The 16,535-nt window shown below is 45.2% G+C and overlaps 1 protein-coding gene across 1 annotated transcript in view; it reads right to left on the bottom strand.

Moving 5' to 3' along the window:
- The window catches only part of CDYL2 (chromodomain Y like 2), a 179,859-nt gene that overhangs the window by 15,271 nt on the left and 148,053 nt on the right, over nucleotides 1–16,535 (bottom strand). The window contains exon 3 of the mRNA XM_082606028.1: nucleotides 6,200–6,417. Coding sequence (XP_082462154.1) covers nucleotides 6,200–6,417 — 218 coding nt within the window. The remainder of the gene's footprint in view (nucleotides 1–6,199; nucleotides 6,418–16,535) is intronic.

The following is a 16,535-nucleotide window of genomic DNA, read 5'->3' as shown; positions in this document are numbered from 1 at the left end:
CCCAGGGCCCGTCTCAACTGCGATCACCCTCACGAAGGCCTTCCCAAATACCCCAGACAAAATGCCACCCCCTCCTTTCCCTGACACCCCAACTACTTTAAACCCCTGCTCTGACACTTCTACAAACTCCCTGGGAGAACGTGTGTCTCCTTACTTTTTCCTGGTTCCTTCCTGATTTAAACCCCTGTGACAGGCAGCCTCTAAGGCAGCAGGTATTCACACCTGTGTGCAATCCCCTCCCCTCGAGTATAGACAGGACCTAGTGACCCATTTCTAACTGAGAGACTATGGTAAAGTGATGGGATGCCCCTTTCAAGAGGAGACTAAGATACAAGATGACTATAGCTTGTCTTGGCTGTCCTTTTTTTTTTTTCCCCTGGCTGCACTGCGAGGCTTGCGGGATCTTAGTTCCCCAACCAAGGATTGAACCCGAGCCCCAGCAGTGAAAGCGCCAAGTCCTAACCACTGGACCACCTGGGAATTCCCTCAGCCATCCTCTTTTGCTAAACCTCTTTCTTGGAGCTCTCGGTCCAGGGGATGCAGGCTGCCATGCTGTGAGCAGCCCTATGGAGGGGCTATGCCATAGTCCATGGGGAGTAGCCAATGACAAGGAACTGATGTCTCTGGCCAGTGAGAACCTGGGACCTGCCAGCAGCCAGCTGGAGGAGCCTGAAAGTGGAGCCTCCCCCATTGAGCCTTCAGGTGAGAGTGCAGCTGCAGCCAACACCTCAACTGCAGCCTTGTGGGAGACTCTGAGGCAGAAGTACCCAGCTAAGCCAAGCCAGCACGCTTGACCCTCACAGACTGTGCTTGTTGTTTTAAGATGCTAAGTTTAGGGCAATGTGTTATGTCGTAGTATAACTAATACCATCCCTTAAGAGTTTAAATAAGGACTTCCCTGGTGGCTCAGTGGTTAAGAATCCACCTGCCAACTGAGGTGACACGGGTTCGATCCTTGGTCTGGGAAGATCCCACATGCCACGGAGCAACTAAGCCCGTGCGCCACAACTACTGAGCCTGTGCTCTAGAGCCTGCGAGCTACAACTACTGAGCCCACATGCCACAACTACTGAGCCCAGGTGCCACAACTACTAAACCTGCATGCCACAACTATGGAGCCCACATGCTGCAACTACTGAAGCCCGTGCACCTAGAGCCCATGCTCCGCAACAAGAGAAACCATCGCGATGAGAAGCCCACGCACAATGAAGAGTAGACCCCGCTCACCACAGCTAGAGAAAGCCCGTGCGCAGCAACGAAGACCCAACACAGGCAAAAAAAAAAAAAAAAAAAAAAGAGCTTCAATAAAATAGTATTCTACTCATCTTTTAGCCCTATAACACCAGGAAATTGTGCATGTAACAGAATTTAATAAATGTTTGTTGGATTGAGTGAATGGCACAGTGTTTACCTCCTCAAGAAGTTTAGAGTCTAATGGAGGCAATCAGACATTTCACAAATTACCACACAGCTACACATACACTGACAACTGGGATGTGTTCTAGAAGGGAGAGTGCAGGGGCCACGAGAGACAGACATAACCTGGTCCAGGAGGGGAAGGAAGACTTCCCTGTGGAAGCGGTGGCTGAGCTGACATCCTTAGGAACAGCGAGGTTCAGCTAAGCCAGGAGGGAAGGAAGGCTGCTTTAGTCAGAAAGACAGGCATGTACAAAGGCCCTGGGGCAGGTGTGAGCATGAAGGAAAGCCAGGGTGACTAAAGTGCAGCGGGAGAGAAGAGTGGAAGTCCCAAATCCGTTCTTGAGATTCACTGCCCCTGCTCTGCACTTGCTAGCCATGCGATGTGAGATGAGGCTGGAGGGTCAGAAGCACCAGCCTCGCCAGCAACATTAGTTAAGGGTTTTGATTCTTATCAAGAATGAACAGGAGCCATTGATGTCTTTGGCGTGCGTGTGCTGGGGGTGGTGGTGGTGACTTGATCATATTTGCAGTTCCAACAGATCACTCTGCCTTCTGAAGAACGGATGACAGGGCAGGAAACGTGACAGTGGGCAGACTTGCTAGTAGGTTATTACAACAGTTCAGACAAAATAGCTAGTAGTGTGGACTCTCATGGTTGTGATGGAAACAGAAGGAAACATATGAGAGCTATTTAAGAATTAACTGGCTTGCAGACGGTGTGGATATAGCAGATATGATCAAGAGGGTGTGAGGTGTGCCCCTGTGGAGGGTGGTGATCTGTCTGCCGAGGCTGGGAGCCACCAAGAAAACCAGGAACAGAGTGAGGGCCTGAGGTCCTCTCCTAATGGGAAAGTGAATGAGCTTTTCATCACCAAGACTCTGGACAATCTATTTTGCTGGCTCTTTCCTTAAGGGGCGTTTTCATTACTTTCCTGGCTCTTTGCTATATTCCAGACAGGAGGAATATTACAACACACCCGCTAGCCTCAGAAGCTCGTTACTCTACCCAGTAACGTATGAGTTTCTGCCCATGAGGCCGACCCAGCCAACGTCCCATATACAACTAGAAAAAGAATCCAGTTATGACCGTGAAGGAGGCCTCCCTCCAGTCCCTCCGTGAACGAGCAGGGCTGGGCCTGCTGGTGGCTGTTAAGTCGCCTCCGTTTCATCTTAACAATGATAGGAACATTCACTGAATACCTCCTAGGTGCCAGGGACTCCAAGAGCCGCTTTTGCAGATATGATCTCTAATCCCACAGGGAAGATACTGTATAATTTCTGTAAATGAGAATGCTCAGAGAAGGCAAGTAATCCCAAGGTAACAGAAGAGGTAAATTAGTGGAAGGAGGATGCAAACCCGGTCTGCTAGGCTCCTGCGCTAACTCTCTACCCCTCCCTAACACCATCTCCTCATTTCAACAGGACCTTCATTTCGGGGCTACTTTACCCAGGTTAGCCAATTTATCCATAGAGTCAATCCACTTTGGTTGCTGAAAGGGCTGAAAACACCCAATCAATGACCGTTTCTCCGTCTTCCTCCTGTTCTGTTACTGACAGACACCAATTAGGAGTAAACCCCCTAATTAACCAAGCCCGCGCCTTGGGAGATGAGAACCTGGGCACCTTTAATCACTTGAATGCCACATGTTTCTGTGATGAGAAGGCAACAGTTAGTACACAGAGCTGCCCCAAAGAGACAGAATGAACTGAGAGACTTCTCATTTACTCGGTTTATCAGAGGAAAATACTGTGCCTTTTTCAAGCACGCTTTCTATTTTTTTAAAATAAATTTATTTATTTATTTTTGGCTGCGTTGGGTCTTCTTTGCTTTGCGTGGGCTTTCTCTAGTTGCAGCGAGTGGGGGCTACTCTTTGTTGTGGTGCGCGGGCTTCTCATTGCAGTGGCGTCTCTTGTTGCACAGCATGGGCTCTAGGTGCGCGGGCTCAGTAGTTGTGGCACACGGGCTTAGTTGCTCCGTGGCATGTGGGGTCTTCCTGGACCAGGGCTCGAACCCGTGTCCCCTGCATTGGCAGGCAGATTCTTAACCACTGTGCCACCATGGAAGTCCCAAGCACCCTTTTTAAAAGCAGTGAAGTAGAAAAAAAATCTAAGAAGAATTGGTCTCATGTGAATGTTTCATGATGAGCTTAAAATAACAAGGCTTCCAGGTGTATAAACATGTGAAGGGCGGCTTTTGGGGTGAACCACAGACCCCAGACTCTGAGTCCTACGCAGAGGTCTACACAGCAGAGAACCCTGAGGTGGTTCTGCTGAAGGTGGAGGGGGTAGAGACCCCCAAAACACCATGCTTAGAAGAGGGGCAACGAGCAACCAGCAGCCCCCCAACTCCACAGGCTTTAGCCGCTCTCTTCCCTCACAGGTTGACAAGCATTCCTGACTGTCACCCCACAATCCCGAAAAAGAGCCACAGTCTATGTAAATCATAGTGACAAGACACGTGATTGCAAGTTCAAGGACACAGCACCTCCCACTCCACCCACTTCAGGGGCCACCCTGAGTGCACTGGACATACTGGGCAGTGCCAGGCCACCTAGCCAACTCCATCTGGCTGGGCGGCCACTCCTTGACTGTGTCCCACCTAAAAGAAAACACACTCCTGTGGTTCACCCTCCAGGTCTGCATTGCTACGGTGGACACTGGAGTGCGGGATATTAAGGGACAGGAAAAGGGGGTTTGCACTGAACTGTCTTCAATGGGCCAGGCACTGGGCTGAGGGCCAGGACAAAAGGATGGGTGCAAGTGGTGAAGGCCCTGTCCTCCTGAAGCTCTGTGACCCCAGGCCTGTTCAGTTCTCTAGGCCTACCTTGTCTCCTCTGTAAGAGGTGGATCATAATAATCCTACATCAGAAGGGTACTGGTGGGATGAAATGGGATAAATAGCAAATATAAAGCCTGAAGAGCCACTACTAGCCACACCATAGTCGTTTTTGTCATTGATCACTCTGCGCCCTGCCCCGGTCAGTCCAGTTGGAGAAGACTGCTTAGATGCATGTTTTCCTATATTTGCACCATTAACAATCTCTTCATTGCTCCCTACTAAGTATCCCATATTCTGAATGGTGTTGTCTACCTAACTGCATTAAGCATTCCCTGTTTCCCTGTTCTATTCATCTAAGACATAAGTAGGATTAGCATTTTAAAAAGTAATAGAGGAAAAAGATAAATTGGACTTCACCAACGTTTTAAAAATTGTATATCAAAGACTGCTATCTAGAAAGGAAAAAGACAACCCATTGAATGGAAGTATCATAGCTCTGATAAGGGTCTAGTATCCAGAACATATAGAGAACGCTCAGAACTCAACAACAAAGGGTCTTCCCTGGTGGCACAGTGGTTGAGAGTCCGCCTGCCGATGCAGGGGACACGGGTTCGTGCCCCGGTCCGGGAAGATCCCACATGCCGTGGAGCAGCTGGGCCCGTGAGCCATGGCTGCTGAGCCTGCGCGTCCGGAGCCTGTGCTCCGCAATGGGAGAAGCCGCAGCAGTGAGAGGCCCGCGTACCTCAAAACAAACAAACAAACAAAACCTCAACAATTAAAAAAAAATCCCATTTTTAAAACTAGGCAAAGGATTTGAATAGACATCTCTCCAAAGAAGGTAGACAAATGGCCAAAAGGCACCTGAGAAGATGTCCAACATCATCAGTCAGTAGGAAACTGCAAATCAAAACCACAAGGAGACAGAACCTCACTCCCACTAAAATGGCTATAATAGAAAAGACAGACAATCATAAGTGCTGACAAAGATGTGGAGAAATTGGGACCGTCACATACCACTGGTGGGGATGTGAAAGGGTCCAGCCACTGGGGAAAACAGTTCGGCAGTTCCTCAAAAAGTCAAATATGGAGTTACTATATGACCCAGCAATTCCGTAATCAGGAATATATCCAAAAAAACTGAAAACATATGTTCACACAAAAACATATATACAAATGTCCATAACATTATTTTTCACGATAGCCCAAAGTGGAGACAATCCAAATGTCCCTCAACTGGAGAACTAATAGACAAAATGTGGCCTATCCACACATGGAAGAGGAATGAAGCATTGATCATGCTACCACATGTAGAAACCCCCAAAACGCTGTGCTGAGTGAAAGAAGCCAGTCATGGCAGACCATGTACTGTAGAATTCCATGTATACGAAATGTCCAGAATAGGCAAATCCATAGAGACAGAAAGGAGATTAGTGGTTGCCGGGGACTTGGGCGGGGGAGAATGGGGTGACTGTTAGTGGGCACAGGGTTTCCTTTGGGGGTGATGAAACTGTTCTGGAATTAGTGCTGATGGTTGCACAACCTTGTGAATATACTAAACACCACTGAATGGTACATTTTAAAAGGGTAAAATTTATGGTATGTGAATTACATGTCAATTAAAAAAACTATAAGCGAGCTGTGTGAATATAATTCCATCTAAAGCAAAGAAATTTGACATGCTGATTATAATGCAGTTTCACTGGAAAAGCCCAAGATATGATGCTTGGTTTTGGGGGCTAATACTGACTAATTCTGTGACCACAATCAGTTTATTGAATCTCTCTGTTTACCGGGGTCTTCATCTTCAAAATGGGATAATACAGTTACTGGTCATAAAGATCAGACGGATAACGTATGTAAGGTGATTAGTAAATTGGGTCCCGCGGTCAAGTCTGCACAAGTGTCGGCTGCCTCCATCAGCTCCTGAGGGCACAGAGAGAGAGCCAGCGCCCTACTGTGACTGCCTCAGAGTGACACCCACCCCCCATCCTGCCTCCTCACCTCAGGGGTCAGCGCGTTGTTGTCCGAGGTCTGGCTGGACAGCAGGATGTGCGTGAAGCCCTCTTCCTTGCGCACGACAATGTCCCGAAAGCGACAGTTGCTTTCGTTCTGGCGGACGCTGTACCTGAGCCTCTTGTCAAAGACGTAGTCCTTCTCTGCTTCCAGCTTCCTCTTCACCGGGCTGTGCAGGTTTAGTCCCCCGTTGGTCAGAGCAGAGCCTTGCAAAATCAGAGGAACAAAGTGAGAAACTGACTGGGGAACAGTCACACAGGAGTGTGATCAGAGAACGCTCAGATCTTCATGAAAAGGGTCCGATGTGGCCGGGACCCGTGTGCAGCTCTGCTCTGGGTGGTGAAGGGCCTGGGACTTAACGGCTACATCTCCAAACTTGGAAGAGCACAGAGGGGGCTCTCTGTGAATGATCCCATGCAATCCTTGATTCCCTCTCCCACACATCCACCCGTGCGCACCCAGCTTCTGCTTGGATGCCTTCAGCAACGGGGAACCCGACAATGGCCATGAGACAAAAAAAAACAAAACAAAAAAACTGCAGCTTTGCTCATAATAACCAAAAATCAGAAGCAACCAATATGCCCTTTACTAGGTGAATGGATAAACAAACTCTGGTTCATTCACACAATAGAATATTTGGCATAAAAAGAAATTCATTATCAAGCCACAAAAATACATGAATGAATCTGAAATGCGTATTACTAAGAAGCCACTCTGAAAAGGCTACACATTACATGATTCCAATTATGTGACATTCTAGAAAAGGCAAAACTATAGAAACAGTAAAAAGATCAGTGGTTGCCAGGGGTTCAGGTGCAATAAGAGGAGGGTGGAATTGGTGAAGTGTAGGGGATTTTTTTAGGGCAGTGAAACTACTCTATATGATACTAGGATGGTGAATATGAGACATAAAGCATTTGTCGAAACCTGAAGACCTACAGCATAGACAGTGAACCTTGAAGTATGCAAAATTCTTTTTTTTTAAATTAAGAGATGGGGGGAATCCAAGGATGGAATGCAGAATGTGATAAAAGAATCTAACTGTATGACAAATGTATGAAACCACCTCCCTGAAGGTGGGGGGGAAGGCACTGACCTAAGTAACTTTAGGAATGAGTGGAGTCTGTAAAATTAAAGGCAAAATAACCTGCACAGAAGCAGTGTACTCCAGCTGATAAAGCTGATCACATGGAGGTAAGGACGAGTTAACTATTCTGACATTATACATGAAGGTTGGAGTTGAACGATTACATAAATGGATGGCACATGGGAAGAAGAAGGTTTTTCAGGGTTGGAGTGGCAGTTTACAGGTCAGCCAGGGGAGGGGGCTAGAATGAGCAACGTGGTAATGGATGAGCATTGAAGACCTCAGTATGAACTCAATACAGATACAGATGGTTACATTCAGAAATATTTACAGATAAGCGTGTACAAACAGGTTAGTATATACTTGTGTATTTCCTTGCTCTGTCAGCTGAGAGGGCCCAGAGTCTGACATCCCAATAGCAGTGAGCACACCTGGGGCCCAGAGCTTGGTTTCATTCTCAATAACAGGAATCAGGGCTCTCTGGAGAAATGGCTGATTCCAGGACTGGGGCAAGAAACATGCAAGATAAGCTTGCAGAGGCTGAAAGGAAGGAAGTACTAAAAAAACAAATAAACAAACAATAAATAATAATAACAACAACCTTCACAATGATGGGGGTATGTCAAAAGGACACAGGAGTCAACTGAAAGAGCTCCCCATGGCCAAAGACGGCAGAATTTGAGCAACGACATAAAGTCATATGTATTGCATTATAATTGAAAGTACAAAATAAATATCCATGAGTCCATACCGATATAATTAAATGAGACTGAATAAATGAATAAATGGCAGACAAGAGCCAAATCTCCCATGGAGAAGAATTCCAAACAGTTTATGTAGACGCTGTGCTCTCAAGGGGGTAGAACATCACTTCTTTAAGGGTGGGCTGCACAAAGTGACTTCCTTCCAAATGGTGTGGAAAGTTGGGGGGCTCAGGGGGGAGAGTAACAGTGGAGAAACCTGACTGTGGCAGATGGAGAAGTCAAAGCCTTGCTGGCCACGTGATCAAGACCAACAGCAACAGGGATAAGTCATGGCGTGGTGTGCATCCCTGATACGATGTGAGGAGAAGGGCGCTGGACCTCTGGGGTCTTCCTCTCAGAAACCTACAACCCCAGTCTAATCATGCAAAAAAGGTCAGACAGATCCCAACGGAGAAGAGTTCTACAAAATACCTGATCAGTATACTTCAAAACTGTGAAGGTCATTAAAAACCAGGAAAGTCTGAGAAACTGTCACAGTGCAGAGGATCCTAAGGAGACATGACGACTAAATGTGATGTGGGATCAGGATCTTGGAACAGACGTTAGGATAAGGTATGGACTTTAGTTGATAATGATGGATCAATAGCAGTTCATCAGCTGTAACAAATGTACCATACTAGTGAAGAAGTTCATAATAATAGGAGAGACTGAGTACGGGGTACACACGAACTCTATTATCTTTCCAAATGTTCTGGAAATCCAAAAACATGAAGTTCATTTTAAAGAGTACATTTTAAAATTAAGTTGACTTTAAAAAACAAAACAAAACAAAAAAACCCCCAAGAAAACCACTTCCCGGGCAATTCTGACATACAGGCAGGTTTGAGACCCTGGACCAGTGGTTCTTACACTTTTTTTTTTTTTTTAAAGATCATGAACATCTTTGAAACACACCTATCTATCTATCTATCTATCTATCTATCTATCTATCTATCTATCTATCTATGTTGGTTGTGCCGGGTCTTAGTTGCAGCATGCGGACTTCTTAGTTGCATCATGCAAACTCTTAGTTGCAGCATGCAGGCGGACCTAGTTCCCTGACCAGGGATCAACCCCAGGCCCCATGCATTGGGAGTGTGGAGTCTTACCCACGGGACCACCAGGGAAGTCCCCAGTTGTTCTTACACTTGAGCAGGCACCCGGATCACCTGGAGGACTGTTAAACCAGCCTGCTGGGCCCACCCCATGCTGCTACCCCTGCTGCCGTGACCAGGCTTTGAGAACCAGGGTCTGGATAACGTCAAGGTGGACTCAGATTCTTCGTTAGCATGGGGTGGGGGGGGTGGTCTTGGAATCTCAAGAGCCAAGTCAAAGGCAGGGACCAGGAAATGCTTCCCTGGACCCTTTCCCTGCGTACCCCGTCCCCACCCAGACGAGCGCCCAGCCCCAAAGGGGCACAGAAGCAGCAGTGCCTGTGTCACCTGACAGCCTCCAAGAAGCCTCCTCATTTTGTACTTTTCCATTACCCACAGCAACTGGGCTTTGTCAAACACCATGATGTGGGTAAATGATTCAATGAACTCCGGAAAGTAAACGCGAGCATTTAATTAAAAGCCTTGTGTAAAGGGAGCTGTTTCTTCAGGGTCAACCTCAAAACCTCCAGCTCCTCAGAAGCTTCCTAATTAGAGCTGGCAGATCCGTGCTGGGGACCTGCTGGCAGAGGTCAGCGCATCATGGGAGCTGCTCGCAGCGGCCACCAGCTCTTGCCCGTGAGAAGTCAGAAGCTCGGGGCTTGGGAAGATCAGTGCTTCCCGGGGCTGGGAAAGGTCTGATTAAACTCCTGCCCCACAACCAAGTCAAGGTGCTGCTTTACAATTATATTGAGGAGGAGGACCTGAGGGTTACCTTTTCTGAGCAGCTCTGTACGCTGCCTCTAAATTCCTCAACAGTCCTACAAAACTGCCATTCTTACTCCACTTTGCAGATAAGGAAAAGCGAGTAACTTGCTGGGAGCCGTGAAGGTTTTAAGTGGCAGAGCCAGGATTAGAGGCAGCTGCCTCTCCTCTTCTTCGTTCATTCAAAATCTAATTAGGGGCTTCCCTGGTGGTGCAGTGGTTAAGAATCCACCTGCCAATGCAGGGGACACAGGTTCGAGCCCTGGTCCAGGAAGATCCCACATACTGTGCAGCAACTAAGCCCGTGTGCCACAGCTACTGAGCCTGTGCTCTAGAGTCCACGAGCCACAACTACTGAGCCCGCGAGCCACAACTACTGAGCCCGCGAGCCACAACTACTAAGCCCGCGTGCCACAACTACTGAGCCCGTGCTCCGCAACAGGAGAAGCCTGCACACCGCAATGAGGAGTAGCCCCCGTTCACCACAACTAGAGAGAGCCCGCACGCAGCAACCAAGACCCAACACAGCCAAAAATAAAAATAGACAAATTTTAACAAATCTAATTAGTTATCACCTCCTATGGGCCAGCTATAACACTAGATGTTGGAGATGAAACAAAAATCAGAGAAATAAGGTCCATGCCGTCCCAGAGCTTGCTTCAGGCGTGGGAGATGGAAAGTAAACAAGTAGACTAATAGTTAAAATAATGACAGATGGGAAAAGATACGGTGACATGATAAAAAATATTGGGTGGGGGGGTTCTCTGTGAAGGAGCCCATGGTCTTTCTGTTAAAGCATAAGGGGAAGCAGCCCTTAAGGAACCATCTGACCAAATAATCCATAAAACTATGTGAGGAAAACAGACCTGTTTATTCTCTATTAGGACACATGGCTCACATCTCCAATGGTGACTTGGAAGATGCACCATCTCTGGGCCAGGGAAGGGAGGAAGCCTCCGTGAGGGCCCGGATTCACTCACGTACAGCTGCGTTAAGTTACCTTTCTGGACCTAACTCTGACCTCACACGGAAGTGCTCTCAAGCCCTCCTCTTCTGGGGAACCATGCCTCTGGAGAGATGGGGGCAGGCTGGCAGGGAAGGCACCATGGGATATAGAACATGCCGGAAGCATAGAAGTTTGGGGCTTTGCAGCCAGACAGCATGGGAATCCCAGCCCTGTGTTTGCTCATCAGGAGAAGCCAGGAAGCCACACGAGCCCTAGAGTGTCGTCTCCTTCGTCATAAGATGGGGTTAGTGGTACCTGCTTTTCATGGTTGTTTCGAGCTAATTTAATTAAGGAACTGATATGGGATTAGCAAGTGCCTGGCTCATTCTAGGCACTGCAGAAATGTTAGCTGAAGGATGCCAAGTCATTCCAAAAATGAGGAATTAGCTGGTGAGTCCTTGTAGCCCCGCCTCTCGCACTCCCAGCCCCCCACACTCCCTCCAAGCCCGGGGAACAGACCCAGGAGAGATGGGTGAACACCCTGGTGAGCCCGAAGGCCAGAGTGAAAAACCAGTGGCGGCCGGCGTTCAAAGCCCCGCACCCCGTCCTCTCAGGGCTGCGAGGCTGGAGGTCACTATCCCTCCTCTGTGCCCTCACTTCCCGCATGCAGATGACTGCGAAGTCAAGGGACACGTGCTGTGCTTCTGGGACGAAGGAACCCCCCGCCCCCGAATCAGGCTAGTTTCCTTCCTTCCACTCCCTTCAAGCCTTCTCACATTCCTTCCTTCAGAGTACACAGGAGTATTTCCCATTAGGAAGCCTCCATAAAATCATGCTCTGACACAGCCCCACTGCTCCAGTCGTGCAGAGGTGACAGAGACAACACTGGGCTCACAAACAAGCATCTCTGTGTGTGTGTGGCAGAGCATCAGCACAAAGCTCGACACAGGGGTGGGGGCCAGGAGTGCTGGGCGGGAAGGGGACCCGGGGGGGCAGCAGAAACCAAGCCTCTCACTCGAGATGGGAGGAGGGACCCAGGGGATGGAAGCCAGGCGATGGCGTGATGCCCTCCCACGAAGGCAGAACAACAGTGACAAAACCACGTGCTGTCCACGGCCAAGGCTTTATCGGGAGCTCTGGGCCAGGTGGAGGGAGAGAGAGGAAGCAAAGAAAGACAAAAACCAACTTCCCTCTTGAAATGAGCCTGTACACCAAAATTCTGAAATAGGAAGATACCTAATGCTCAGAATTCTAGCCAATAAAATCAATACTGGTGACAGGAACGAATCCAAATCAGATAAATTGAATATTATGAGACAATCTGACAAGGACTTTAGAATAGGAATGTTTAAAATGCTAAAAGTGATAGATGTGGGAAAAAGAGTCATTTAAAATAAATAAGAAATTCTCAGACAAAAGCAGACAGAAAGGAAAAGAGCACAGCGGTAAGGTAAAGAACTAATTAAAAAGCAAATGACAAACAGGAAAAAAATTGCATATCACAGATAAAAGATCCTCAAATTGTAAAGAAATTTTAAACAGTGAGGACAAAAAGACCAAAATTCTTTCAGGAAAAAAAATGAACAGAAGACATGGACAGACAATCCACGAATACTACATAAAAACAGCCCTTAAACGTCAAAAAAGATTTCATCTTCACTCAAAAGAATCATGCAAACTAAAACTCATAATAAAAGAAATGAAAGTTAAAACTACACGGAGGTACCATTTCTTACCCATTCACTTGGCAAAAGTTCAGTATCTTGACAGTATACTCTTCTAGAGAGGATGTGGGGAGCTGGGCATTCTCGTAATTGTGGGTAGAATGCAAAATGGTACAACTACTATGGAAGGGAATTTGGCAACATGTGAGAAAACTGTTCATGCATGTACTCTCAACGTAGCAATCCCGCTTCTGGAAACATAACATAAAAATATACCAAAATATATATATTTATTTATTATTATTATTACTATTATTATTATATATATATTATTCCTTACAGCATTATTCACAATTGCAAACTATTGGAACTACCTAAACTTCCAAGCATAGATTAGGGATGTAAACTATGGTGTATCCACACAAAGGAATACCATGCAGCTCTAAAAAGAATGAAAACTATTTCTATGAATTGATGAGTGATTTCCAAAACATATCTTCAAGTAAAGAGAGGCAAGGTATAAAAGTATTTTACCTTTACTATAAGAAAGAAGGGAAAACAGATAAATCTGTTTATTTTTGCAAAAAGAAACAGAGGAAGAATAAGTCAGAAAACAATGAAACTGGATACCCACAGTGGTTGACAGAATAGAGCAGAAGGGATGGGGAAGGAGTATAGCTCTCTTCTACACTTCTCTGAGTATAGCTGACCCTTGAACAACGCAGGGGTTAAGGGCACCAACCCCATGCAGTAGAAAATCTGCATATAACTTTACAGTTGGTCCTCTGTGTCCACAGTTCTGCATCCATGGATGCAACCAACCATGGATCATGTAGTACTTATTTATTCAAGGGGGAGGATGATCAATACAAATAACTTTTAGACTCAATATCATGACTTATATACCCTCAAACAAATCTTGAATTCTTCTTAGTGGGTTTGCTTTTCGTAACGGTAAGGGTGGAGCAATTCTACAATTATTTTATGAGAATTATAGGGTGAGCAAATGAGTAATTGTGTGATGTTATGGAGAAACAGCGTTCTCTCTGTGGGAGAAGGGACACACAAATATGGAATGTGGGAAGGCAAGGAAGAACTCAGTGGGATTAGAATGACATTGGAGGTATCAGTATGAACTCAGGGCTTTTAAAATTATATCTATTTCCTAGCTCCATTAGCTGAAAGGGCTTAGAAAAAATGAAGATCTCATAGCAATGAGCACACTTGGACCCCAGATGTTGGCTTCTAAATACCACCCCCACTAAAATAGTCCAGGACTTCCCAGAGAAATGGCTGCTTCCAAGGCTGGGACAGGCAAGGTACAAAGTGGGCTGGAAAGTCTTATTGTACCTGGAAGTAAGGAAGTGACCAAAAAAATAACCAGGCATGTCAAAAGGACATATGAAGCACCTTGGAGGAGTTCCCATTGGCCAAATCTAGGAAAATTTGAAAATAAAAGGAAATAAGGGGAAGAAATGGATTACAAACCATTGCATAAAATAATAATCTTCAAGTCTGAACTGATAATAGATAGAGATGGTGATGATAGATTGATGGGAGGGAGTAAGGAAGGAAGGGAAGAAGGAAAGTAGGAAAGAGATGGATGGGTAAGACAGAGGAAATAACATCATATCAAGTGTTTCAGTGGAGATGAATAACTTGAATCTAGTCTTAAGGAAACATCAGACAGACTCAAAATGAGGAACACTCTGTAAAATAACTGGATGGTATTCTTCAAAAATGCCAGTGTTACTGAAGACAATGGGAAGACCAAGGAACTGCTCCAGATTACAGGGAACTAAAGAGACATGACAACCAAAGTCATCATAGGATTCTGGCCTGGATTCTATATTGGAGGAAAAAATAATCTAAAGAACATTACTGGGATAATAGGAAAAAAATGGAATAAGAACCAAAGGTTAGATAAAAGGATTCTATCAATGTTAAATTTCTTGAATTTCGTAACTGTACTGTGTTGACTTGAGAATATCTTTTTTCTTAGAAATACCTATACTAAATATCACTGGGGATGGAGGGAGGGATAAATTAGGAGTTTAGCACAGGGAACTATATTCAATATCTTGTAATAACCTTATAGAATCTGAAAAACAATATATATATGTATATATGTGTGTGTGTGTATACACACACACACATATATATATGAAAAACTGAATCACTTTGCTGTATGTCTGAAACTAACACAACATTGTAAATCAACTACACTTCGGTAAAAACAAACAAAAAACAAACCACAAAAAATATTACTGGGTAAAGAGGCATGATGTATGAAATCTACACTCAAATGGTTCAGAAAAAGAATAGTAATTTATATCTAGTCTGTATAATCATTTGTATAGAAGTTCTAAGTGTGTACATATGTGTGAGTCTATGTATCTACATATACATGTACAGAAACACACATATACATACAGAGAAAGAGACAGCAAATGTGGCAAAACGTTAAAATCTGGTAAATCCAAAAAGGATTACAATGTTTGATAAGTTTGAAATTATTTTCAACTTATTATTTACAAGCAGTGACAGAAGCCTGAAAAAAATGAACTATCATCAAAATGCTGAGAGAAAATAACTATCAACCAAGAATTTTATACCCAGCTAAAACCACATTTAAAGGACCAAGAAATGGGTATTTTCAGATACCCCAAAACTAAAAGAGTTTATCTACCACAGACCCTAAAAGAATTATAAAGAGAAACTTCAGCAAGTCAAAAAGTTAATTCATAGGAAGACAGGAGATAAAAGAAACACAGTTGATTATTTTTAATTTAGTAAATGTAATTCCTGGCTGCAAAAATAATAAAAATAGTTTTTGGTGTTTAACAACACTGAGTGAACAAAACAAAAACAAGAGGCTCATTGAGAAGTTAAAACCAAGTAGGGTCCTCCTTGTTATATCAATAGAAGGATATCACATCTATTAGAAAAAATTCATAGTTCAGTATGTATGCTAAAATTTAAGAATACAAATACTATCTATGGTTAGCTTCCAAGTCAGCTCAGGGAGACGGAATATATAAAATGTACGAATTCACTTTAGAAGTATGAAAAGGGTAGGGGCTGGGGATGGGAGAGCGAGCAGAGAAACAGAATGATAATATTAAAATGCAAAATAGAATTAAAAAATCCAAATATATTAATAATCACATTAATTTGTGAGCAGGTTAGACTCCTATATTAAAAGATAGAGATGATCAGATTGGAGAAAAGAATAAAAGATCCAGGTGTGTGGAAGATTCCCTAAGGAGAGACTCTTGCAGACTGAAAAAGGCATCTCAACTCAGCTAGCAGGAGAAGGAAACCGGCCCAATCAACTGAGAAATGGTGGAAATACTCAAAAAGTGTCAAGAAATGGTGCACAGTTGTCACTGTGCAGCAGGAAGAGGTGTGTCAGAAAATGCACTGTAGTTTGTAAGACACACAAAGAGAAACAGAAGCTATCCCGGGATGAGGGGTGAGCTTTCTGGGAGGACAGAGGGTAAAGGTCTGGGGGAGGCCACAGAGGACTGGACAGACGAGGGACAGACCACAGGACACCGCTGCACGCAGCATTAGCCACTCCAGGCAGGGCTCAGCGTCCGTGCCTACGTTCTCCACCAGGAACATGTCAAACCCCAGCACCGAAGAGCACCAAGCTTCCTCTGGACGTCGAGGAAGGAAGGAGAAGTTCAGACAGGACACCAAAGGATGCTCTCCCCAGGGGAGGGTGCATCATCTGTGCTGGTTTCACACTTAGTCTTATTTAGGATCTTGGGCAGCTCTTTGTCATGGGCAACTGGGCTCGGAGCCATCTACACCTGCCCGGAACAATCCGCGATGGCTACTTCCAAGGTCGGTACAGCATCATCCTCAAAGTCCTTTCTCTCGATTCCTCACCGTAATGGAACAATCCTATTTTGTTGAGTGCTTATTATGTGATTCACATAGCTTACGTCGCCCAATCCTAAGAAGAACCCTATAAGACATCGTTTCAGCCACATTTTAGAGGTGAGAAAAGCAAAACCGAA

The sequence above is a fragment of the Mesoplodon mirus genome (assembly GCF_964341445.2).
Source record: "Mesoplodon mirus genome assembly, chromosome: 19".
In the NCBI taxonomy this organism is placed as follows: Eukaryota; Metazoa; Chordata; class Mammalia; order Artiodactyla; family Ziphiidae; genus Mesoplodon; species Mesoplodon mirus.
This window is presented reverse-complemented; position numbering and strand designations above follow the sequence as displayed.